Below are 27,379 nucleotides of genomic sequence, written 5' to 3'. Positions count from 1 at the left end.
AGTTTTTACAGGGCAAATTTCCAGTCATCCGACAACCGATGCAGATTGAAAGGGGACCAATCCTTTAACTGTATTTATTGACATACCCCATTTAAATAGAGTGAAGTAAAACAAACGGCCACATGAGGGCGCTCCAGTGTCACTTTTCATAATACCTAAACCGGATTTTAAAAATATAGGCAATTAATCCGTATCCATTTTGAGATCATTTCATCTCTTTTACTCCCAAATATTAAATCACGTGTTCTCATAACATTTAGCTGACGTTTAGCCGCTTCCGGACAACTGATTGGAGCTTTCAAATTAAAACAGCAACTGTGCTGAATCCTTTTATTGTGAAGGGCTGGAGGTTCTACTGCAACTTGACGCAGCCGAGGCTTTGTTGCGTGCGATATATATATATGCACGAGTGTGTGTCCGCACGGCGCGCGTGTGTGTGTCGCGCGAAAAAGACACTGGCAGGCAGAAAGCATTCAAGCACAGTGCAGACTGCACGAGACATCACAACACTGGATTATTGGCAGCAAATAAAGGTAAGCACATTTTCATGACTACAATCATTCACAAGTGTTGAATTTATTGTTATTTTTAATATTATATGAATGACCTAACCTCACTCTTTCAATGACACGTCCGACTTTGTTGGATGCTGCTGCAGCAGCTATTTATTATTAAATGTCTATTCATCTTTTTTGATCCAAAAAAGCGTTTTTCTGTGAGACAGTTTTCTTTATGGGACAGTCACTGCAGCAAAGGAGCAGCAGCCTTTAAGTGCTGCATGCCCAGCAGAGCCCATCCATGACTTTATTGCCCACCAATGACATTAATGGGATGATTTATCATTGCATTCTGTTCGCTCACTTGTTAGATTAGACTTGTCTTTGGTTCCAGACTTTCATGGTGATCAGACTTTGAGCAAATGAGAATATGCAGTAACTGATTATTGGGTAATCGTGTCAAATATGGCAGCACACCAGCCCAAAGTTCTGGCATTTGTAACTCTGGCCTTTCTGGTTGAAGCATTTTTTTTTTTTTTTTTTGAAGGCACGCTGTTTAATTCAAGTGAAGGCTAAAAAATGTCCACTCATGTAAATGTGAGTGTCAAGATGTGCCCTGCGATTAGCCCATGACCAGTTGAAGGTTTTGATTACTTCTTGCAATATTGATGTTATATATCAGGGGTGTCAAACTCATTTTTTTCGCGGGCCACATTGTAGTCATAGCTTCTTTCGGAGGGCCATTATGACTGTCAACCCAAATAAATGTATTAAGTTGATGGTAGCTCACCTAATGTTAGAGCACAGTAGTGTATCTCATATAATGTGAGCACTCCCTGCTCTTATTGACACAGAATGTTTAACTCCATGTTCTAACAGAACAAACAACAGCATGTGACATGACCAAATGTCACACTACACACGCACAAACATACTGAATGATCCCTGTGCACATTTTGTTACATTTCCTCACATCAAGTTCATATTCAAAATATTTGCCAAAAAATTTGAAAGACAGATTAAACTACCCCCCAAAAAATTCAAGCTTGCCTCAGTCATCGTTCCCGCACTCTCATTCAGTGTCAAGACTAGATTTTTTGTTTTCAGTCCAAGTGATGTGCGTAACATGACGCTACACAGGCTTGCTAAAATATTAACCTCAAACAAATAATTAATCAAATGGGTCAGATGAATGCCGGACTTTTTTTTGTGTGTTTGCCACATTCCCACTTTCACTTTATGTAAATATTAGGTTGCCCAAAATTTGGGACTGGGCAGGAGTCAGCTTCCAGTACAAGTTACCTTCCAATACATTTTGATTCTAATATGGCAAGAGGATGACAAGCTGCTTAGCTTCCAAGTATTGACTCAGTGGTAACACAGCAGCGAAAAACACACAGCCACTTGCTTTATAACATGACATGAGAGTGTTTACACAGAAATGGCTGCTCAGTTTGCATGTTGCGTAGCCGCTGGTTCAACCACCATTATCTTATCACGCCGAGAGCCGGAACTACAAGTTTGACACTGTCATATACAATTCATTGAAGTCAAATGTGTCTACTACTGTGCTCTAGCTTTGTTATTTTATTTTTATTTTTATTTTTTTATTTTCTTTTATTTTATTTTTATTTTTATTTTTATTTTTATTTTTATTTTTATTTTTATTTTTTATTTTTATTTTATTTATTGTTACTGTTTGTGCAAAGTATCATGTGTGGTTTGTCACAGTCTGCATCTTTTTTTTTCCTTTTAAGAATATATTGCTGTAAGAAAAACAAAGTATCAGTACCTTTTGCTTGAACCCTTCACAGTTATGAATATTAATGAAACATTTCAGGAGTCATTCTACAAAAAAAACGCTTTTACATCCCAAGGAAAGCCTAAAAAAATCAAAAAGTGTTGGTGACCAAGGTGTTTTGAGGCATAGTATAGTTTTTATGGCGTTTCTTTGCTGCCTGTCCAATATTTCTTGCACCATATGCTAATTAGATATTTGTAATCGAGACTAAATACACTGAGGAACCAGGGAACATTTATTACGATTTTGAAAATGCATGCAATGGAAAATTTGACATGATAAGCGTATTGACAGGATCTTTTGTAATCGGGCAGATGTTCCATGCAATCACCAGGTTTTTGTTGTCGTTGCATGTTAATGTTACAACAGGTTACTTAGCAACCATGTCGCCTCCCCCCTTGTCCGCTTTCTCCTTTGGGTGAAGTGGAGAGTGAAGTGTGATGCTTTGGCTTTTCAAAGTCTGTCGTGGATGGACGAAAACAAAAGAATGCAAAATGCAATTTGTGCTTTGATGATGGAATTGGACAGCGCCATCCTCCTGTGCCACACCCCTCCCACTTATCTGCTCTGCTCCGTTACGTGACAGCAGCTGATGGAAAACTGTGTCACTGCAGCTGTTATTATATTTTAAAAAGAATGCGAGGTGACTCATCATCACACGAAGCACCAAAGTGTGAGTGATAAATTGCAAATGTATAAGTCACGCTGTCCTCACTTACGGAAACTCAGCATCCTTTAATATTTAATTGTTGACTCAAATCTGACTTTAATTGATCACTCATGAGCTCCATTTTTAAATTTTCATATTCTTGATCTCACCCTAGTTTTATTTATTTTTTTATGTTTTTTTTTTTCTTGATTGCAAAGCAAAAGGAAAAGAACAACTGGTACCTACTGTGGTGCCATCATAAACAACAAGAAAAGTAAAAAGCCACTGAGTGAAGTCGCTGTGAAGTTTCATCATGAATCAATAATGACTTTTGTTGTGGATGTGATTTACCGTATCATTAGATGAAGTTCATAAAATGCTTGAAGTATTATTGAAATGGGAGATTTGTGAGAAAGCCAGGTTGATATTGATTGTTATGTTTTCAAATAGACAACCCAGTGAAGTCCCACTTTGAGCCCATTTCACACGAGGATAACCTGATAGCGTTTAGAATTGCCGGATTATCACATTGCTGACTGTTTATATTCAAGTTTAGCCGCCATATCCTATGACTCAATTATCAAGTAGGCCTGTCGCACAAAGTTATATTAGGGAACACGCTCAGAGCTTCCATTCCGTGCATCAGTCAAAACATCCCGGAAATTAAGCCACATAGAATTCGAAGACAGCTGAGCTTGTTATCTAGTGATGGCATCAAACAACGTTTCGTGCATTGCTTCACTATCCCCAATTAAATTGGCCTTTTCGGTAAAAGAATGCGCTTTTAAACAAGAGCTACAAGTCACGCCTAAGCGCTACACACAATGTATATGCCTTTGCAGTTTAATCTGAAATGTTACTTTTGCGCTTCTATTTTTATGGCTATCACAACCTCCAATCACTAGGCCCGCCCTTAACGACCCACACTCATTGAATAGATATTACAATACTTATTATAATATAATATTTTTTATATATTTTTGTATTTTTTTTGTATTTTTTTTGGGTATAAAATTTATTTTTCACAACCTTTAATCACCAGGCCCGCCCTTAACGACCCACACTCATTGAATAGATATTACAATACTTATTATAATATAATATTTTATATATTTTTTTGTATTTATTTTTTTTTTTTGTATTTGTATTTTTTTTCCCTTATCACATTGCCTAATTTATCATATTACACTGTTTTTCGATTCTGTACAAACCAAATATCTTGAGGGAACCCACTCAAACAACTATAAAATAAACAGGATGTCATTTTTTTATATAATGTCAATGGGCTCTTGGCGCATGATCCATGCTGTCATTCTTCAAGTAGAGCCTGGAGGGCTTGCTGGGAAGAAGTAGTGCCCTGGTTACTGTCATCTTACTGACATTCTTCTCGTCCTGTCTCTTAAAGTCTAGCAGACCTTTTAAAAGCTTGGCTTTGGAAACAATGTTTGTAGCAGTTTTTTTTTTCCAAACAGGCCAAATGCTGTTGTCCTCCAAACCTTGACATCTACCAACGTGGTATTTTCTTACCCTAAAATCGAATTTATTTAAGCTGTTGCTTCTCATGTTACTGTGTTTTAGTAATTAAGGAGGTTTGAAATAATTCGTTGTCCATCCAGATGCACTTTAAGCTCCTTCCATTATCAGCATGAATATGTAATCCTTCACCGAGGCCTATAATGACACGTTACATACATTTCCTTTTATGCCGCAGTTGTTTGAAATGAACTTCAAATAGCTTGGTGGAAGAATGTGTAGAATCCCGGCTGCTTTCCAGGGTGGAAGCTGTTTATGGAAGAGAGCTGGCAGAAGGGGGGGGCTCTCAATTAGGAGGATAAGCTGCTGCTCTGCTGCAGCCTTTTCAAGCCATGTTTGGAGCTGTTTGGTGATATCCACACTCACTGCTGGATAGCTTCTCACCTATCTGCCATTCGTTGACAAAACAGAAGTCAAAGGGTGTTACGTAACATCCCTTTGCCTCTATTGAATATTAGAGAAAGTGTAGTAAGGACATTTTTGTGTTAACCTAGTTGAGGGAAGAGCAACTTGAAAAGCTCCTCATTAATTCATGGATACGCTAATGAGCCGCAGATAATTGGATTTGTTTTCTCTGAATATTATCACTTTATTCTACTTATGTCCAAGACTTGTGAGGATTTTTATTTTGTTTATTTATATGACATCAACATCTAAGAAATAGTATGGCACTCTGCGTTCAGCACAATGTTGCACAGTGCCATCTAGAGGACTGGTTCACGAAGCAAATTTGAAGCTTCATTTTCCCCATCACTAGTTTTTCTTCAGTATGATGTTTTGGTGGAGAAAAAAAATATTTATTTTGGAACACAATTAGTTTTTGGACTGAGAAAAAAATATAAAATGTTTTACCCAACCCCATGAATATCTCTGATGGTCCTCATGTAACTAAAGTCCCAGATTTCTCTGCCTATTAATGCCTATATTAGACAGTGCCATCTAGAGGACTGAAAAATACACCAACTGGTTCACGAAGCAAATTTGAAGCTTCATTTTCTCCATTACTAGTTTTTATTCAGTATGATGTTTTTGGTGGAGAAAAAAAATATTTATCTTGGAACACAATTAGTGTTTGGACTGAGAAAAAAAATGTTTTACCCAACCCCATGAATATCTCTACTCATGTAACTAAAGTCCCAGACTTCTCTGCCTATTAACAAACTATTTTTAACCTGAATGAAAATCCCTCTTCCCATTTGGCAACATACCTAGCATATATCAATTAACATACAAGCAATAGCAGACATAGAAGCAGTGAATCACGTTGACTGAAGTATGGAGGGTTGACTTTAGGAGCAAACCCTCCACGTGGGAGGGGCAGTCAGATTTGGTGTGCAGAGTGGGTGCCACATTCCCAGGTGGCATATGGTGACAGGTCCATCTGGACACACCTGCTATCCGAAACAAACAGACCCCCTACATAGTCAAGGTCAAGGTCAAAGCTGGGACGTCCCAATCTGATCCCCTGAGATTAGCCAGACATCTCAGGAGGCTTCGGAAAGTCTTGACGCATGCGGGACTGTGAGCTGGACCTAACATCCCTCAAAATTTTGCTCTTCAACGTGTAAGTAAAAATTGTCACCAATGCTAACATTCTTATTTTATTAGGAGTACCTCCCTCATGATTTGTCTTGTCATGAATCTGTCAGCCATTCTACAGCCTCTGACTAGTCATTTCTCCAGACAGAACAGATGAATCTCTTCTGAGGCAATCTCTTCCTAATAAGGCCAGGAGTCATTTTTGCTCCCATGTGTTTATACAGTAAAGCGAGATGTCTTCTCGTCCTTTATCGGTCCTTAGGTTCATCTGAGGATATGTAAGTGGTCAAAAAATAATGGAATGATACTATTGATATTTTAGTTTGACTTTAATGAGGCGCCAGTTCAACGAAAAATATGCATGGAATTTTATGATAGTCAGAGGCAGTCTGCCAATTTAATGGTTACGATAACTACACTGGAATTGCGTGCAATGCCCCCTCCCCAAACAACCACTGTGTCTGTGCCTTTTCTCGGAATTTCAAATGGGGAAGTCTCTTAAATCAGTGTGCTCAAAGGGAGGCCGGTTAGAGTGATGCACTGTTTTTACGCCGTTGCCCTTGGTGCTTCCTTCTGTCTTGCTTTTTTCAGTGGATTTCATTTGTGAATCTGATTACGAGTTTGATCTACAAGCAAGCATTTTGTTTTGCTTTAGTTGTCACAGTCCTTCGTTAGAAAATATAAGGCACGCCTGGTTAAAAAGTTCAGCCGCAGCTAATATTAGAACCCCTAGTGGGAAAAGTGGTTTAGTGCGATGCAGCTGGGGCAGAAGAAGTTACACGCATCACCCAGCAATAATCAAATTCTCTTTTGTGACATAAAATTCTCCTTGAAGTGAGACCAACGTTTTGCTTAAATGTTTTTTTTGTTGTTCTGAGAGCATTCATTTTGTTTTGTTGATATGTGCACACCTTAGGGCTCTCCACAAGAGGGCAGCGTGTCATCCAACGCAACTCCCAGTAAGTTTGCTCGAGTTTTTTTTTTCTTTTTTTTTTTTTTAAATACAGAACACATGAAAGTGAGCTTCTGTCTCTGCGTGCATGCGTTTACTTGAGTCCCGTCAGGTCCCAGGGCTGTGAGTAGCGTCAAGATCACGCCTCTGTCAACCATGAAAGGATCCCCTGACCTGATTCCTGCTGCAGGTGATATTTCCCTACCTCCTCCTCCTCATTAATCTTTCAGCACTGACAAGTATGGGACACCTCATACTCCCTAATGAAAATCTAGAAGGATGTGGAACCATGCTCCACTTCCTGCTCTGACTGAATGATCTTAGCAATTAAGGATATTAATTAGATGCCCTGGTTGATGTTCTTTTTTGGTCTTTTGGAACGTGAGAAAGCAAAAACCTGTCGATTATTTTCAGGCCTGGACCCCAGCAGGGTGTGCAAAGGGAAAGGCGTGGTGACAATGAGGGCCACCCTGGTCCACTTGGATGACGAGGGTAGCGGAGATGCGAGGTCCAGCATCGTCGCAACACAGAGTAAGCTTCAGAAACCATTTACAATCCAAACTTTCACTCATTGCTTGAATTGAGGCTTAGCTTATTTGTTCTGAAGTAGCAAAGATATGATGATGAAACTTTACTTAGCTGTGGCAATTTTATGACATTGGGTAAATACGATATATATTTTTTTTATATGATATCCATATTGCAATGTGATGACAAAATATTTTTTTTATGTACCCTTAGTAAGAAGTACACATATTTACTGTCAATTAGATGCAGTACAAGACAAATGAGGAATATCTTGCTTCTCTGAATTGTCACAAATTCTCCTCAAGTCACGTTCTCCCATCCTAAAAAAATCTACAACAATAATTTGAACGTCTAACTTAAGAGTTACTTCCCAACACTGCTTTTCGATGTTTGTTTAGTTCTCAAACTTACATAACGAATCATGTTTTGAAGTACATCCGTTGTTGTTAGGCAACAAGAGGTCATGGCAAAGGGCAATGGCTCATATTTTCATTTGCTGTGTCAAAGAGCTCTTTTGTAGCAGCGTGCCCACATTGCACTTTGTCCGACTGTGGGCCTGTTTGTTGCGATGAACACATCGGGACAGCGTTGGAGGCCAGCCAAGTCTTTTGGAGCGATGCTTTAATTGTTGTAGAGTCTAACTATAAAGGCCACTACAACAATGAGGCTTTGCAGCTCACTGAATAGCCACTTTGTTTTGGTGACAAAAATCAGAGGTTGTGGGAGAACCGTTTCTTTTTTTTTTTTTTTCGACATCCTTTTTCCGGGCGATATCAACATATGTAACCGAAACGAAAACATTCTCATGTTTGAACTCATTCACTGCCAACCCAGTTAATATCGTCTATAACCGTCAATGGCACTGAATGTTGCTACATAAATAGATTTCGGGACTTTTTGCAGATGTCTGCGCAAGCCAGATGAATGGAGGCTTGGCTGAGGGAGGCGGGAACGTCACAAATGATTTCCCGCTTTCCCACAACAGTCACCGCCAGGTAGGTTTTAGCTCTTGATTTGATCGAGCCTACTATCCATTACATATTTTTTTTTTTTTTTTGTGTCACGTTTAGGCCACTTCATCAGAAAGCATCAAAGAAAATCAAGCTCCAGCCACATGTGACACCAACAATTGTTTCCCATCAGCCCCCAGCTCCATCTATCCATGCACTAGCACAGTTAATCCCACAATAGTTTTGCTGCAACACAACAGAGGTGAGTCACGGCAGCATTTGGAAATTCGCAAAGTCTGTCGCTTCTGTACGTCTTTTAACTTTGACAGTCCGCTTGCTTTGTCATCTTCTGTGCTTCCACTTTGTTGTTCTAATGTCACGGCATCACGCTGAGCTTTTCCTTGTCGTTCTCCCACAACAGAACAGAAAAAGCATCAATCTCACTTAGAAGGTATGCTCGGGATTCTAAGGTTGCTCTATATTTTTTTTATTTTGCTTTGGATTATTTTTTAATTTTTTAACAATGCAATATTTAATGGCTACAAAATTGTACTGGACCATTACAACAACAAAATCACGGGCGTGGTAATTCATCATGTAATCAATTATTTTATTTGGAAAATATTACCATAAATGGGTTGAAACAAATACAATTACATGCTAATTTTTTTTTACTGATCCTTTACAACCTATTAAAATGAGATGTTCTGATTGATTATGTTCATATTATTCATATATATTGTTTATATTATGTTTCATATTATTTTTGGAGAAAAAAAATTAAAGAAAAAATGTTTTTTTTTTAATCCTTAATGATAAATTTGGAAAACAGTAGGCTGGAAAGTACTAGAGAGTGAAAAGCTAAACATGAGATATTGAGGAACAAAAGCGAATCACAACATTTGAAAATGTTTCACATTACCCAAACTTGCCTTGTTCGTGAACGTCTGTCCACTTTTTCTCTCTCTGTCTCTCTGTCGCCGTCTCCCATTAATCAGGCATGCATATTTTATTTCAAATGGAAAAAATGTCACCCTTAATAGCTTTTTGATTCGAAGGTACACCTGAGTGCACAACATGCACTTGAAAAAATAATAATCACAGAAAAATATATTGACGTGGTTGATGTTTGCTGTGTTCCAAAAAAATTACACCAAGAAGTATTTCTAATATTTTGGTGGACAGCCAGCACTGAAACACCACAACCGCAATAATATACATTATAATAGTAATAATTTTTTGTGTGGAGCTCAGTGTGTAAATTGCAACTGAATGACTTTCCTTGTCTTGCAATTATTGTGTTGTCATGAATTACAGAGCCCACCCCAGAAAGAGACAAAAGCCCCGATCCTGGGAGAGGCTCGCTCAATTCAGTTGCAGACATGGACGGCAAAAGGCTGCGACTGTCGCAACACTCCCCCGTCCTCAGTCCGCTCAACAGGCCCATTGTGCCAGCTCGGGTGAGTCATATTAAGATGTAGGAAAGTCAATTGAAAGTTTGGATCAATGCTTCACTTTCTCTATCTGCTGGAAATATATCTACTCAGAACACGGAAAAGTCCAAAGACTGGTACAAGACAATGTTCAAGCAGATTCACAGAATACCCGGTAAGTAAGAAACTATTTCAACTCTATCAAATTTGCCGGTCACCTTTCCCTGGTCGTTGTGCGTTTGTGCACCTTTGTGTGTTAATGCCACACTGCGATGTGTCTCTCCATCACTTCACCCAGAGGCTATTGAGGAAAACCCTTACCGCCCCACCTACATGTTTCCTGAAAACTATGACATGAAATCAAAAGGTATCTTTTGATACAACTCTATTTTCATTGGCTTTACTAATCTTACTTACATACTACCCGATTTAGCTTTTGCAGTTGAGTCTATAATATAACACCCATCTGTGAAAGATACAGTGAATAATGGCTCTATTGACTAACTGAGATTGAAATTTTATAAATATAAATTCCCTTTTTTTCTTGTCTTAAGATGCAGTTTAATTTTTAGTAAAGCAGAAATACTCATCTGATCTAACCTTCTAGTTTGCAATGGCGGTTTCTAAACTATTCTTTCTAATATTGGCATTTCATTTTGAGTGTTCCTTGAATGTGTAGTGCGCCGTTATCGCCGCTAGATGGCGGAACAGGACAACAACAACAACACATTGCTTTCTAAAAGCTGGGCACCAGCCAGTTCTATTAGTATTAATATTGATATTTATTTATAAAGTCTCCTTGTGTGGTCGTTTTTGCCCACTGTGCTACTTTCGCTATGTTGATTGATGCTTGGATCCCGTTTTAGCTCAGTAATGGATCTGTAAAGTGCTTTGCATTGACACGCTTTGATTGTATTCGCTGAAACTGATACTTTATAGAATGCAGAAGGCGGGAAGAGCAATGTTTTAGTGCCTTCTTTGGATTTTTAAAAAGATGAGTCATAAATACAGCACACCTATATTAATAAATACCTTTTGATGTGTTCTATTCTTGCTCAATAGAAAATGGTCCAAATCCATTTGGCTACTTGGAAGATGGTGAGTTTGGAAATTAATTTACGTACTAACCTGACTGACTTAATAGAGTATGCAGTGTTTTGCTACTTTACAATGTCATTTTTTTATTATTTTTTTTAGTAAAGGGTGTGCCACGATCTCAAAGTGATGCAGATGTTGGTTCAAGAGCCAGGTCAATGCCAGTCCCGACGCGGTCCTCATCACTCAAGCCATCTGCCAAGAGGTTAGTGACCTCCATCTGCAACGTGCATCATCATCGTCAGGATGTCCTCTTTGAGAATAACGTTTTAAAAATAACTCCACAGTATGCTCCTTTGGGCATTTTTTATAATCAAAGACATTATTGCTATTTTAGAGCACTCTTTCTCTCCGCGTTAACTCAGACGGCATTGTTATTTTCGGTGCCATTGGATTGTGCAGGTGTACCTAATGAATTGTCTTGTTGACAGTCAGTTTGTTAGATGAAACAACAGGCTTGCTTGCTTTCCAAGTTTGTCCGTCAGCACACACACACACACTTAGAAGTTGGCAAAGGAGGATGTGCTTGTTGAGAGATGAGTGATGCAGAAGAACAGGTGATGGAGGATTAGAAGATTGGAAGCATTAACTACCAGAGCTGTGGATGACCTTTCCTCCTTGGTCATGAAGAAGTCAATGCCTGAATACATGCTATAAAACACGAGGTGTGCCAGTAGGAATGAAAACAATTTTTTTTTTCTGTTGTGGAATGCAACGGAGGATATTTCAACCCAAAAAAAAAACACCTTTACCGTATTGGTTGCTATGGTGACTGAGGATTGTCTCCCTCCCAACCCGCCCTGACTCTCACTCACCTCCCCGCAGAAATGAGTGGGAGCCCCCGGATAAAAAGGTAGACACCAGGAAGTACCGCGCCGAGCCCAAGAGCATCTTTGAGTATGAGCCGGGGAAATCGTCGGTGCTGAAGCTGGAGAGAACGGTATGGAAGCCGCCTGCCTTGCTCGCTCCATCGCTCTCTGTCTCTCTTGCTCTTTCGCTGCATGTTGTGTGAGCGGCATCCCACTTTTACATCCATCCATCCATCCCCCACTGCATCTAAGCTCCCCGGTGGCAGCTTCAGCACCAAAGGCAACATCGCCTTGCAGGACAAATTCCCAAAAGGGTCTTTAACAGATGGGGAGGGGTATCGTTTGTCGTTTCGTTTTCAATTTAAGGTTATTGAAGCCAATCGGAGCGCAGCTCACGGTTGCTATATGTCTTCGCGAGAGGAATTGAAATGCTAACCTCAAGACACGATGATGACCCGAATGTCAAATGTCCTTGAGTGCTTGTCCTTCTCCTTTCATGAAGATTTGCTGCTAAGTCCTTGATTGATAGTCTTGGTAATGTATCATAATAATATCCAGTCAAATATTTTCACTCCTGGTTTAATACCAGCTGAGCTCACACAAGATGCGAAGACTCGAGTTGATGATGTCATTTGTGTTTATCTGAACGTCTTGCTTGCGTCCAGTTGTTTCAATTATGTTTTAGTCAGCAGTTTTTTTCATTCTGTAGGGTTAAAAGCTTTTTTTTGTCATGGAATATTATGTTACAGATCACAATTGTCTTGGTTTGCATGCTTATTCATCCTTTTTGTGTATCTGATCATTAGAGTAGTGTAAACAGCAGCATTCTTTTTTTTTTTTAAAAGATAGTTTGGGAAAAAAAAGGATAGGTTCACTCACTGTGGGAAATTCTAGCTCAATCCTCCTTTATATAAAGTCCAATTGTGACATGTATATTTGTTAAAACTCTGGGGGGGTTAAAGGTCACTCTGACCAAACTGAATTCCAGTCGATGATTGCTAACATTTATTCTCACTCTCAACCTTTTCTACATTTCTTAAATAAATGCTGGTATTTGCCACGCCAGTATTTTTTCCAAATCTATTTTCCCCCCATAATTGGGCTTTTTTTTTTTTTTTAATCAAATGTGAACCTATCCCTTCACTCTTGGCGAAATCACGAGATAAAATATCTGATGGCTCATTAGCTTGGTGTGTGATTCCATGCTGTCTGAAATGTCTTCTCTTTGTCTTTCTCCTCCTCCTCCTCTTGTTGCCATGCCCCTTATAGACTCAGGATGTATGTCCGGAAGATGTAGATTTAGAGAATGAGCCGTGGTATAAATTCTTTTCAGAGATGGAGTTTGACAAAGCGGTAAGTTGTTGCTGTCTTTAAAATTGTCAGTGTATCCTATTTACTTGACTTGCATGTGATAACATCCATGTTTAAATAATTTAAAAAGAAATGTTTTTTAAAGAACACAATCTAATAATATTTGATTACTTCTTCCACATTATGAACTCCAAGTCACTCCACACAACATATAGCAAGGATAAACCCAGGAACTCCGATAACAATTCCTGCCCGCTTTCTCGCTGGTATATTTACCAAGCTTGTAAAACGGATGAACGTCAGGACATCCGTGCCTCGGGTGCTTGGCACCAAACAAATGCAGTGGGCCAGTCACGAGCAGATGTTCTCCTCGTTGTCGGGTCACACCGCCCTGGGTCATATGAGGTGGCACCACTGACTTCGGCATGAGCTCATGTGCTCGGAAGGACACAACCTGCCGTTCCTGTTTACAACAGGTCCAAGTTAGCGGAAATGCGGAGAAGGTTTAGCGCGTCTGAGGCGTCTGACTCTCTGCCTGGATGGTTGCCCGATAAGCTGGACCTGATGACTGACTCTGGTTTAATGTCAAAGTCACTTCAAAAGCGACACCTGGTATGAGAAGCGTTTGACATTTAAGACTTAGCCAGACATACTGACTCAGTGGACTTTGACTGACATATTGGTACTCATGCATTATTACTGGAAGGCAGACGTGACTCGGGGTAGAAACTTCTATGCTTGAGGAGTTAAGAGAAGCCCTTGTTGGCTCTTGGAGTGCTCTGGAGAAGCACTTCTAATTAAAAAAGTATTACCTAACATGTACTTCTTGAAAGAACAAAAGCCCGGTTGGCCATGTTGTTTTCATGCAACAAGGAGATATTTTTTGTAAACCCTAAAACTGGTTTACTTTTTTTTAAATTTAATTTAATTTATTTATTTATTAATATTTATTTAATATTTTTTTTATTTTTTTTATTTGAATTAACATTTTCTCTTAATAAATTGAATTAAGTAATTGAATTGAATTAATAGAGGCTTGTCTTTTTATTTAATTTAATTTATTTATTTATTAATATTTATTTAATATTTTTTTATTGTTTTTTATTTGAATTAACATTTTTTCTTAATGAATTGAATTAATTAATTGAATTGAATTAATAGAGGCTCGTCAGGGTATGACTGACAGCTGTATACGATGGCTAGAGTTGTCCTCGTGGATTCTGGAGCAGTTTTTAAAAGCGCAGCGGCAGTTCCGGTCAAACGGAGATACGTGAGCAGGAGCTGGAATTCTTCACATAGCTTTGCTCAGGACAAGTATTTTTGCTTGGCTATAAGCACCAGAGTGACTCCATCTGTTGAGCATATGCTGGCTGATGAGGGTGCTGTTGCCACACTGTCTCATCGCTCAGTATCATGCAGCCCACCTCACCACCTGACATCTTCTAAAGGAGGCAACATTGTAAGCCCACCGGCTCTTTGTGCTTTCATATTTAACCTCTGTTATACACTTAACCTTTACCATTAAGCATTTAGCGTAGATGCGATAAGTGGCGCAATGGCTGTAGCAGAGCTCTCACACCGGGGGAGCTGTTGGTTCCGAGAGAACATGTAGAGAAGGTGCTGGAAAGAATGGGATTCATGTTACCATGACCTACCCATGATGGCTATTTGGAATAAATCATCGTAGCCTAGCCTAGGGACACCTGTTAGGAAAAATACAATTCTGCAGGAACAAGAACTTTATTGTTTTCTGGATATGCAGCGTTTTGTGTAGTTTTGAAGATAAGCAAATATAATGTTATGTTTCTTAGTGATGATTTATGATTTCAAAGAAAAAAGGTGTCTAAGGAAATTGAATTCATCTTCATTCCCTCTTAAGTTAACATGGAACATTTGGCTTTATAAATAGATCAGAACATAGACCTGCCAGCCTTATGTCCTGTTCTTATAAAGACAGGCATTTATTCTGATGGGTTATTAATGATCATTCTGCCCTAGCAACTAAGTAGAAAGGCATGTTGTGGGGTGTTGAGAAAGCTCCTTGTCTGGCCAACGCTTAGAGAAGCGCCGTGGCGGGGAAGTGGATGTGGCATTAGCAGCAGGGCCGCCGCTATGACTGGGATTGTGCAATCGTATTTGCAAACAACACTTGTGCTCATATTCCTAGTGCCCGTGTCACGTCTGTTATTTTTACCTGCTGTGACGTCTCAGAGGAGGAGAGCAGCAGAAACAGTGACCTAAAATTAGTCGTGCTACTCAATGGGCCACTCTTGGAGAAATGTACTTTTCCCAAACTTACTATTATTATTTTATCGATCTGTTCCTCAATTGTATTTTCCTGAATTCTTGCTTTTGGATACTTGAGTGTGTCACGGAGTATCAAATAAGTGTAACTCGGCCTGGTTGTACCACCAGCTGGTTAATTGTCCTCCGGTCTGCTCCACTGGTAATGAGAGTGACTCAATAGCAGACAAAAGAGAATGGCTTCACCGGGAGACAGCAGCCCATTGGCTAAGCCCCCCCCCTTCTCCCTGCATGGGCGCCCCCTGACTGATGCGAACCCATCCGCCCACTTGCACACCCCTCCCCTTCGTCCACTCTCCTCACTGCCGTTTTTTTCTCCCCCCGCTAACTTGCATGCAGGCCAAAACACACGCGTTCTCCGACTTCATGCCAAGCCCAGCTAAGGGTGCTTGCAGACTGAAAGCCACACCAGCGAGTGAACAACAGAGAAGAAAAGCGACACGAGAATCTGGCCATTGCCTATGTGCCTGCCTCTGTTCTAGCTGGAGGAGACCATCCTGTGGATCTATCAATGACTTCTTTGTTTGGTTTGTTGCAGAGTGCCCCATCCTTCAGCCCCCTGGAAACAGCCTCCGACCTGAAGAACTAGTGAGTTCCTGCTTCTCGATCTCATACAAATACTTGCGCTCCTTCCACCATGCTAATTATTATTCTGGCATGTCGCGGGGATAAATGTCACTGTGAGATGGCGCTCCCCCTCCTGCTTCCTGAGGGGAACCTTTGAATCAGGCAGTAAGCTCGCAGAACACAGTGTTCTCTGTTTAGTTCTGATTTTAGGTTAGGTAGATGTTGGACAGCGGTGGTTGTGTCCAGAGACATAGCTGCTATTTTGTGATTTAGGGAAGCTCAGCTTCTGCGTAACTTCAAAAAATGTATCTTCTTCTTTGAGGATGTTTGGTGAAAACTACTCGGATTCTTGATTATTTGAGATATTAAGGCAAGACCAATTCCGTTGTGTCATTGGCTTCTTCTCTGTTTGTAATAAAATTGAAAGCATCCACGAGGAAATCAAGCTGTCTTCCCTCCCTTTTTTTTTTACTCGCAACAACTCCCGTCTGGTACGGTATGATGTCACAACCGCAAGTTTTTCCCTCATTCATAGTCTTGAATTAGAATTGTGACTAATTTGTTTTTAATTCTGAAGGAGCTTTCTCATGGTTGGTTGCTTGGGTGTAAGTTGAAGATGACCAAACCTCCAAAGGAAACCTCAAGTCATAAAATAACTTGCTTCAAAAGCACATGCCCAGACTGTTTTCTCCTTTGAGGTCTGTTTGAAAGAAGATGTTTTTAGCACGTCACGTGAAGATGGTGTTTGATTTCAAAATGCCAAAAACATCTGTGTGTAATGACATTGATGAATGTAGTACGGGTCAGCAGTAAATTCTGAATTCATCCTGGCAGCATCTTCCCAAGAACCTTCTCAAAAAAGCTATCTTGGACCTCACATTGCTTCTGAACTTTAGCCACAGTGCTCCTTACTAAGCACCAAAATGATTTTATTGGCTCACTGCAGTTGGGAATTCACATGTTCTTCCAGCAAGCTATGAAAGAGCTTTTTGTCGAGCCGCGTAAAGAATCCATGCATGTTGCCAAGCTTGTAAAACTCGGAGTTAGTGGATGTCAAACCCAGTTTAACAATAGACCATTTATTTTGTTTTTATCAGTAGAGGACAGGTTTCAAATGTTTGTTTGCTGTCACTGATCCCTGAGGGCCCCATCAGGTTAACGTCTTGAAATAGAGCAGCGCCATGAGTGGCACGTGAGCAAAGAATGACCAAGCGCTCCCTCTAAATTTTACACCCAAGCTCCTCGCATTATCGTGAGAGTCTTCCAAAGCAGGAATTACCTCAAGACATCTTAAATAAGAACCATATGGAAGTCTAATTAGTCTGTTTTTGTTTATCTCCTCTGAATGAATTAATTTGCTGTCTTGCGTTCCACTGTCTAGCTCCTCAAGCAAGTCTGGACATGGTGAGGTTGAGAAGGATGGAGGATCCTCAGAAAATGAGCCCCTGGCTCCAGATTGTGACCGTCATGTTTACAAGACCGTTCTGGAAGGCGGCGACATTCCCTTGCAAGGTCTACGTGCCCTAAACAAGCGTCATGGAAGCTCGTCCTCCTCTAAAGGTATATACCAGCCAATAATGTTTATGGATGTGCATGGACATCAGGGGTTAGACTACCAAAAAAAAAAAAACATTGATGATAAACATGTGTTTCCGTTCCGCTGGAGTCGGCACATCTCGCAGGCTTCACAGCTTTAGCCAATCACCTCGCAGCATTCATCCCCCAGTCACTTTTGATTTATTACCAATGACATGGATAATAACATTGTTGGCTGGACATCTGCTTTGGAAAACATTTAAGGATAAAGTGAGGTCTACGGACGCTAACCCTTGGGGAGTTTTTCTTTTTTTGCGCCAGTCGCTAGGCAGGTTTCAGCGGGGCAGGATTTCAAAGTGTCCCATCGTCATAGAACAGGGTGGGTGGGGGGGGGGCGTGAGTGAGATAAACAAGAGCTGTGGTCTACTAAAGCAGGCAGTGTAGCGGGGGAGACAAACAGGAGGGACACAGAGGGTGGGCAGGCCGGAGGAGGAAGTCAGCTGTCAGTGTGAGGTCAGCGGCAGGAATGTCTGAGCACATGGCCGGAGAGTCAAAGACTGTGGGAGGCGACCACATGGAATGCAAGGAAGCGAGAGATTGCCGCATGATCCAGCACAGACGCATCACATCGATTTCTCATAACTGAGACATTTTGAATTTTGACCCCAGATAATTATTACCACTAAAGTGGTAGGACCCATCAAAAACAAGATGGCAATTTTGGAAAATGAATAACTACTTCAAAAATGATTCAGTTCGAATGTATTGCACGTCAAAGTTATATTAAGATGGTATCTAAATTAATGTACATTTAACTCAATTACTCATTTTATAATTATTTATTATTATTATTATTATGTATTATTATCACTATTATGTAGTATTATTATTTTTATTATTATTATTATTATTATTATTATTATTATTATTACATATAAATATATATTGACATATATAAATATTATATATATAATTATTATTATTAATATTTTGTATACCACTAGAGGGGCCTGCGTTAATTAGCAATACAGAAACGTAGACATGTAAACAAATATAAATTAGCTTTAATCCAAAGCCTGCATACACGAAGAAATTTTGCTTCGTTCCATTTATTTTAGTCCTTGAACAGAGAGTTTTTTGATGTTGGTATTTTTTACAGACTAAATTTAATAGAGACATCTTTTGGAAAATACTGTTGAAAGAAAAATACAGCATGTTCCAGCTTCCACACAGTCAGTTTAGAGAGACTCGTGCTCTAAATGCATTTGCTACTCTAGTCAAATGACAAACACACTGTTCAATATCTCGAGGCAGACGTTCAACCTTTACCATCACCAGGCTCGCACTTGAATAAATATACTAAAGCGGCATGGCCACATGCTCAGGCAAGAAAGACTTTGAAAGAGCATCGACTTCTCCATAAAAGCCATTTTTATTACAAAACCAGAATACTTGCCACATGTTTTGGTTTAAGATATCAAGTTGATGTGCAGCATATGAGAAGTGTGTCCTAGTGGGTGAAAGTGGTATGTCATTTCCTGCTCCTAGGATGAAATCTTAAACACATATTTAAGGTACATATACATATAAATACACACGATAGCTAAAAAAAATACCAAAAAGGTCAAGCGCAAGAATTTTGAATGTTGTTTTGAATGTATTGATACTGCAGTCAGAGTTCATATTCCTCCGCGACCTCGACGTGACATAACATTTCACCGCATATTGCTATTAACACTTTGTTTCATTTTTTCTTTCAATTCTATTAGCATTTCATAGAGCACAATTCTTCATCTGTGCCGTTTCTCTCGTAGTCCATCTTTATCTTGATGTCCGCCGCATCAAGTCTGCCCTATGTAATTGAATCAATTGCTTTACTCTAGAAATGTGGCTAATTCTATTTGAGTGTGTTTGTGTGTGAACCTGTGACCATTGTAATCTAATATACTGTTTATTCTGTTGTCCTGCATGCTTGCCAGTGGATTATAAAGGTGGGAATGGCTGTATAGCTTCACCCTGCGCCTCTAAAAATAGTCGATCGGTTCTTGCCGGTAATGCAATAGCTAACCAATGTAAGACTAAGAAGCCTCTTTCTGCTGCCAAAGCCTGCATACCCCAAATCCTACCATCTAAATTCAAGCCCAAACTACTGCCGCCTGGTGGTGACATCCAGGAAAGCAACACGCCACCTGTGAAGCAACCAAAGGCGCACAGCTGTGAGGATCTGTACACACGTGATCGTCACAGGTCAGAGGTGAGGGAGGGGTGTCGATATTCGGATTCCTGCACCGACGGCCTCAGGGAAGGTTCCCCTGCCATGAGGAGAAGCACGTCCGATTTTTCTAGCCTGTACAGGATCATGCATCACATCCAGCGGCCCAGCTCGGTGGGCTGCAGCCCTCAAGGGAGCGTCCGCAGTTTAGCTTATCTCTTCGAAGGGGCAAAAGATAACAGAGGCGACGAGTCGGAGGCCGTCGATGGGGGTAACGTTCCACGGGACGCCGTTTTATCCCGGGTTAGTGAATTCGAAATGTACATTCAACAGTCCGGTCTGACACCCAGTCGTTCTTCTTCGTTGCCCACGTTGAATTCCAACTATGGTCGTAGCTCAGAACATGCTGCATCTCCCTACCTGACCTCCGCCGTGTCAGCTGAGACTCTTTTGGCGGTGGGCGACTCTCAGGTAGATGCCTGCCCCCTTGTGGAGGGAGGTGGAAAGGACACGGAGGAGTCCTTGTCACCAGGTGATGGAACTGCGGAGAAGGCCGAGGATGGAGGTCAGGCGAGGGTCGAGTCGAGTTCTTCCACTGATCCTGAGGTTGTACAGATCTTCGAGGAGAGCTCCACGGAGTCCCACTTTGCTCCTAGTGGAACCAAGAGTCCCTCCCTGCCGCCAGTGTCTTTCCCACTGCACCACCACCATCACCTACATCATCTGAACCACTTCCCCCTCAAAGCCACCAAATGCAAAGGCTCCTGTCCGGCTTCCTACACCCGCTTCACGACTATTCTGAGGCACGAGAGGCAGCAAGCCACAGCTCAGCAAGAGAAACCACCAGAGAAGAAGACCATGCTGCCTGGGAATCTGTTGCTCATGGGCCCCGCCCCTTTCAGGTTACGGAAGAACCTGCGCTCCCAGCAACCTCGGAGGACGCTTTCAGCTACTAAAGTGATAACGGGCGCTCAGAGACCGCCTCACAGCACATCTCCTGAAGTCAAACCTGTCATACCTCAGCGTCTGTCCTCTCTGGAGGTCCTGGAGAGGCTGAGTAACGGAGAGGGCGACAACTGTGAGCAGCTGAGTAATGGACAGGGCTTGGACGCCAACGGGAACCTTCTGCAGCCGCTGACAGCTCACCACAGAGGTGGCTATGTCCATTCCATTCCAACTGTCATCCTCCTCTCTTCTTCTGTGCTCACTCATTCAGCTCGGCTCTTCACCTTGTCTTCAACGCGCCCGCCGCCGTCGTCGTCCATCTTTATTCTGAGTGGTGACAGTGAAGCCTCCATGTCATTTTGCGTGTGGTGTTTGATGCTCCTCCATTCAAATGTGGATCACTACGGTTCCATCGTCGCACAAGTAGGAGGTTCAGGGTGGATTTTTTTCGTTTCCTGAATCTCTTTATTTTCTTCAGGAACACATTTGATCATTCTGTGTTCATTCCGTTTGTGCATGCTGATTGAAGTTTGGCATGTGTTGGTTTTGCGTGAGAGGGATTACGTTGGTTTCAAGTATACGTGAATCATCTTCTGCTTATCTTTTTGTTTGAATCATTGGAATCAGAGATTTGACTGCAATATCATCTTATGGCCGCATTGTGTTTGTCTCCGAGAGTTCAATTCCTCACCGTGTCAATCCCTGTTTTCTTTCTTTTTGTCAGACTCATCCCCGGCCCACGGAGAGAGCCAGGATGAAGTTCTGAGGAGGCGTCATGGCGACAAAGAGGTGATTTTTTTCATTTTATTTGTGACCTTTAGGCTTAATGATTCCTAAAAGGGTTGGTGACGTACTGGAAAGTAGAACAAGGAGGCATGTGTTGACCAAATCCATGACTGTCAGAGTTTGCCTTATCTAGACGGAAAAACAGAGCAATCTGTTTCCTCGACAGAAAATGTTGGAGGAGCAGCGGCGGCTCAAGCGGGAACAGGAAGAGGCTGACATAGCATCAAGACGTCACACTGGCATCGTGCCAACACATCACCAGTTCATTACCAACGAACGCTTTGGAGATCTGCTCAACATCACGGATAACACAGAGAAACGGAAATCCGGCATTGAGGTACAATTTTTTTTTTTTTGCATTGACGTACAAATCCAGGGCCATTTTTATTGCAAGTTGTTAGAGATTTGCTCACTCCAACTTATTTTGCAAGAACCAAACAGAAGACAAGGCAAGTTCTTTTAGACACCTGCAGGTGGAGAGTTCACTCGTTGAAGGAATGAAGTCTAAAAGTCTCCTCCCTGCAAGGGCATATTTATTAGGAGGAACAGAGTGGGGGTGGGAGTGGACAGGTTTGGTGAACCCCCGGCCTCTGATAAGATCAGAGCAGGGGGTGTTTTACACTATTGTGGGAAACAGACTCTGCATTGTGAGGGCCAGACGTGATTGATTTACTTATTACATTGTGAGGGCCAGACGTGGTTGATTCAATTATCACATTGTGAGGGCCAGACGTGATTGATTTAATCATTACAGTCTACATTCCAACATAATCATAGGATCAAACTAACCTGAAAACCCTAACACAAGTGTCTTTAAAGAGCTAGCAAAAAACATGCTGTAAAATTTTACAAATTATAATTTAATGCCTTTTTGTGTCTACACAGAGAACGCCAGCCATGGCACGCTTTGACTTCAGAGCAGAAACTCTAAAGTAAGTGCACGTAATCAGAAAGGCTAAAAAATCACAGTCCAGTATTTTTTGCAGTCCAATACATCAGAATCTTTTGAGTGGAATATTATAACAAGATGTTTTGAGTGGAATATTATAACAAGATGCTGTCTGAAATGATCCTAATGCATCCATTTGGTGTTTTAGGGAATTGCCATTTCAGAAGGGAGACATTGTGTACATCATTAGACAAGTGGATCAGAACTGGTATGAAGGGGAGCATCATGGAAGAGTTGGCATTTTCCCCCGAAGCTACGTCGAGGTACAACTGCCGTTGTTCTAATTGAAATAATTATGTATTTATTTATTATTTTTCTGAATTTCACAGCTCCTGCCCCCCACAGAGAAAGCACAGCCTAAGAAAAGTGTCCCAGTGCAGGTGCTGGAATACGGCGATGCCGTTGCCCGCTTTAACTTCGCAGGAGACACGGTGGTGGAGATGTCGTTCAGAAAGGTAAGGAAAGTAAACATGGTGGACGCGCCTCTATACATGTCACGCATTTCCATTGAGTATGCGTGACCTTTCAAAAATCCGTACAGGGAGAAAGGATCACGCTGATACGTCGAGTGGACGAGAATTGGTACGAAGGCAAAATTTCGGGCACGAACCGCCAAGGCATCTTCCCCGTCACCTACGTGGAAGTGCACAAACGGCCACGTGTCAAAAATGGCTTGGATTACCCCGACCCGCCGCTCTCCTCCTCGCCGCAGCGTAGCAATAATGCCTCCCCTCAGGTAAGGACCTCACATGGCAAGTTTAACCTCACCCAACTTTTCATTTTCATTCTCCCGTCTTGTCAATTTCTCATTCTTTTTTCATTTTCTTCCTTTCACACCCGCCTCTTCTATAAAAAGTTGTATCGTAATCGCCTGACCACATCGCCCCTGCCGCTCCCTCGCTCCCCCTGCCGCTCCGTGTCCCCCGAGGTCCACGCCATCTCCTCCGAGTGGATCTCTCTGACCGTGGGAGGCGGAAGCCCGCCCGCCGCCCCGACCCCACCCTTGCCGCCTCTTCCCACCGTGTCTTACCGCTGCGGCGAGTACCTGCCCCCTCCTTTCTCCGCCAGCCCTGTGCCGCCCATCAGCGGCAGCCCGTACTCTCCCGTGACCTCGCCGTCAGCATCCCCTCTGCCCCCGCCGTACCCACCCAGGCCTAATTCGGCCACTCCGTTCCTCACTTTTACTCCTCCTCAAGGGGAAGGCTTCCTACTCTCCCCGGCTTCACCTCACCTGTCACGTAGCATCAGCCCCTGTGGCGGTCCAGTGTTGGAAGGCTGGCTTAGGGCGGAGGGGGAAGTTGCAGATGGCAACGGGGGCAGTAGCTGCACCGCCGCCCCTCCTCCTGGGAACAGACAAAATAGCCCCGCAGAGGTACCTTCTGCATGGTGTGCCGTGATGTAGTTCAGGCTCACTCTGGGATCTTCGGACCTCTCGACTTTTGCTGATGTGGTGCAGCTAACATTTTTTTTGGTGTGGCTAACATGAGTGTTTTTGGTTATCGGCTTCGAATAGAAATCCCATGACAGTTGTGCATGTTGTGTACGACTAACACACAAGCGGTAATGGAGATGGCTGCTTGTGTTTCTTGGTTTTGGAGTTTGCAAAATAGTCTCAGTGTGATCGTTTGGTGAAGAAAATAATCAATAAATAAAAAAAATAATATCAAATTTGGCAGCTCTATATCAATAAAATCAGCACTCCCTGAAATATGTACATAGATTTAAAAGACTTTAAAAAGAGGCTCTTCCTGGGAGTAAGCTTTTATTTTGAAAATTCCTCACTATTGAGATGTCCTTTGTTTTTTCAGCTTGCGCGGAATGACATTGATCCTCATGGACGAAACTCCAGGAGTCCTGTCACGTTGTTTGATATCCACGATAACAACAATGTGAACTCATTTGCGGTAAGTCTCTTTCCCTTGTTTTCTTGTTTCATTTCATTTTTTAGGACAGTAAAATTGGAACCTATTTATCTTAATTCACCCAGCTCATCCTTATTAATGCTCATGTGACATCAAAATGCAAGAGCTGCAGCTATATTTATTTATTTTTTAATACTGCATGCAAATACATGAACTAATATTTCATTTTTCCTGTATACGAACTCATACTGGTGTCTTGCCTTTTTCATGCTTCCCTTCCTGGTCTCCACCATCATCTGCTCCCTTTTCCTCCTTTCTACTAAACTGGGCCTCATCACTCTTTTAACACCTTCCTTTCCTTTCCTTTTTCAACCTAAACCTCTGCTGGGACTCACCTGGCTTCTCCTACTAGGAGGCAGTGTGTAATGAGATCTTGAATATAGCTGAGAGCTCAGTGAGGTATTGCGGCACGTTGTCGCACCAGCCGCTCAACGCACTTCATAGACTGCAATCGCACCCCAGTAAACAATCTCTCATCATTTCCCAGCAACCCCTGTCCCACAGCAGCAGTCCAGAACCCAGCCGTCTCAATTGCGGAGTGTAAGTCGGACCTTCCAGCTTCCTTACATAGTGACAGAATTATTATAGAATCATTATTCCATTGATTATTCTGTCGATTAATCGAATAATCTGATAAACCAAACGATTTCTCGATATAAAAATAGTTGTCGAATAATGTCATCATCAATTACTTGTCGATTCGTTATTATCAATTCATTTGACTTCATCTTCTTGACCGGTCTCAGATGTTCGTACTGTTTACCGGCGTTTCCTCTTGTCCGCTCCAGTTTCCAAGCTCTGTACCGTTACGCGCCGCAGAACGAAGACGAGCTCGAGCTGCAGGAAGGAGATCTCGTCAGCGTCATGGAGAAATGCGATGACGGCTGGTTTGTTGGTATGTACCGCAGGCCTCACATTCCAGACAAATGGAGTCACTGAGTGTGACCATATAGGGATTCTCTTGAATGAGCTCGGAAAGCCGAGTAAAAAAACACAGATCTGATTCCTGCTTCTGTTTCTTTCAAGGTACCTCAAAGAGAACAAATCAGTTTGGAACTTTCCCCGGGAATTACGTGAAGGAGGTGAAACTGTAACGTGATGACTCTCCACTGTAATACACGCTTGCCTGTCAAGCTTTGGACATCAAACATGGAAGGGGGTGGTTAGAGAAGTCATTCAGTCAAAATCATTTGTAAAATTGACCACTGAAGGTCTCCATGTCCAAACTACAGCATGTTGAATTCATATGTATTTTTACACACGTGCCGGTTTCCACATGAGTATATTCTTTGTGAAGATCTACCACAAAGTATTTTTCAATCCTATAGATCAGGGGTGTCAAACTCATTTTTGTCACGGGTCTCGTTGTAGCCATAGTTTCCGTCGGCGGGCCAATATGACTAAACGTCTTATACAAAGTATAGACTACACAGCAAATAGTTTTGAAATCAGAGACTAGTAAAAATTGTTCAAATATTTTAAAAAGATTGCTAGCGATATCTCTATTTTTTGAAAACAATTTGTAATCGATGCACAATCCGTCTTCGCTGGCCACATAAAATAATGTGGCGGGCCCCCGGGCCTTGGGTTTGACACCAATTAGCTACAAGCTTCCAATCTGTTCACGACATTGACACGACATGTGTTTCTGTAGCACTTCAGTCTTGAGTCCAGCAGCACACTAGATTATGAATGAACCAAATTTAGGATTTTTCTTTTTCTACTTTTTTGTGTTATTTACCTTTTTTCGGTCGAAAACGAAACTAACCGCAGGATAAAGCTTTTGAAGCCGACCGACAATGTGTGTCTGAACAAGTCCAAATCAAATCTGCGCTGTCATCCTAAAACAGCTTTATTGACTGTTATTTGATACTTCCCTTAAAAACCGCAGTCCGAACATGTAAGGACGGTGCCCGATCCCTTCACAAACACCGGGATATCCTCAAAAAGCTGTATATTAATCCTTACAGCCGTTCTTAGTGCTTGTTTCCGATGTATATAGGGCAGTTGAAAAAATATTTATACCGTATGGATGTTTAGGAGTCAATATCTAATCAAGGATTGCCAGACTATCAGTAACCCTTCAGTATTATAGAGAATGGAAGCATCACAGCGTATTAGCTCCATTTTGTGCGGTGATGAGTGTCACACAATATGGTTTGATTGCATATTTAACAGCACCCTGTAGCAATCTGCACTTTGTCCTCATTGATGTGTGCTTCTTGAGGCAAAAAAAAATCAAGTGTTTCTTCCTGACCGTCATCACAACGACTACAATATAATGTATTACGAGTGTGCCTGTTTTAGTACTTAGAGAATGTTCTGGTATTTTGTCACCTCACAAAAGCATGTTTTATTCTGTGCTGCTGGCCAAACTGTTTTTTTTTTACGTTGTCACGTCATTTCAGCTCCTCATATTTTATTTGTTTACTTGTCAGACAGCTGACTCGCAGCTCTCTTTTTAACACACAATAAACTGCTTGTGTCATGGCGTGCGCCTTAGCACATGGATGAATGTACGATATTTGAATGTGATGCAGTGTATGCAAATAATGTTGAAAGGTCATCTGGGGTTAACACAACATAGGAAGGATTGTAAATATGTAAAATAAGAAATAGGTTGCATATGACGAGAGCATCGGATGGAGCTTTCAGTCACATGCAGCGTTTTATCTATCTGAAGGATTTTGCCACAGTGTGGAACATTACTGAGCACAGGAAGTTTGATGCATATGAACATTACGCTGCCATTTGTGAGCTCATTATGCCTTACGTTTCATGCAAAATTGTGCCTCATTGTCATTTATGAGTGTCTGAAATACATCATTTCTGTTCAAAAGCTTTCCACATGTAGTTTTAGTCTGCAGTGGGATCTCGGAGATCTTGTTAATTACTGTGCAAGTATCAAAAGTGTGACATAGTGATTTCACTGATTATGTTAACGGTTGAATTTGTTCGCGACACTCAACCTGCAACAAGTTTGGTTTGTTTGCTTCAATTTGCAGTGTTGTTACATTGACCATAATAAAATAAAAATGCTTTACACTGCTAGCTGTGACTC

The 27,379-nt window shown here is 41.4% G+C and overlaps 1 protein-coding gene across 8 annotated transcripts; it reads left to right on the top strand.

The window, feature by feature from the left end:
• Positions 1 to 2: 2 nt before the first annotated feature.
• Positions 3 to 27,369, top strand: LOC125978276 (sorbin and SH3 domain-containing protein 1). 8 transcript variants are annotated; one of them, XM_049735461.1, is made up of 28 exons: positions 3 to 533; positions 6,936 to 6,978; positions 7,075 to 7,161; positions 7,386 to 7,502; positions 8,403 to 8,494; positions 8,570 to 8,711; positions 8,871 to 8,900; positions 9,767 to 9,909; positions 9,997 to 10,057; positions 10,181 to 10,249; positions 10,945 to 10,980; positions 11,080 to 11,182; positions 11,803 to 11,917; positions 13,056 to 13,139; positions 15,940 to 15,989; positions 17,350 to 17,528; positions 19,484 to 20,869; positions 21,386 to 21,450; positions 21,614 to 21,784; positions 22,333 to 22,379; positions 22,545 to 22,659; positions 22,726 to 22,851; positions 22,938 to 23,132; positions 23,253 to 23,768; positions 24,205 to 24,300; positions 24,806 to 24,858; positions 25,107 to 25,213; positions 25,345 to 27,369. In XM_049735461.1, exons 1-28 carry the CDS (start codon positions 402 to 404, stop codon positions 25,410 to 25,412), a joined length of 4,428 nt encoding a protein of 1,475 aa, XP_049591418.1. In that variant the 5' UTR covers positions 3 to 401; the 3' UTR covers positions 25,413 to 27,369. The 8 variants fall into 8 exon arrangements, with proteins under 8 accessions (XP_049591418.1, XP_049591413.1, XP_049591415.1 ...); XM_049735456.1 differs by having other exon boundaries at positions 24,671 to 24,858; XM_049735458.1 differs by lacking the exon at positions 8,871 to 8,900 and having other exon boundaries at positions 24,671 to 24,858.
• Positions 27,370 to 27,379: the final 10 nt, after the last annotated feature.

This window comes from Syngnathus scovelli, chromosome 12 (genome assembly GCF_024217435.2).
Source record: "Syngnathus scovelli strain Florida chromosome 12, RoL_Ssco_1.2, whole genome shotgun sequence".
NCBI classification, from domain to species: domain Eukaryota; kingdom Metazoa; phylum Chordata; class Actinopteri; order Syngnathiformes; family Syngnathidae; genus Syngnathus; species Syngnathus scovelli.
This window is presented reverse-complemented; position numbering and strand designations above follow the sequence as displayed.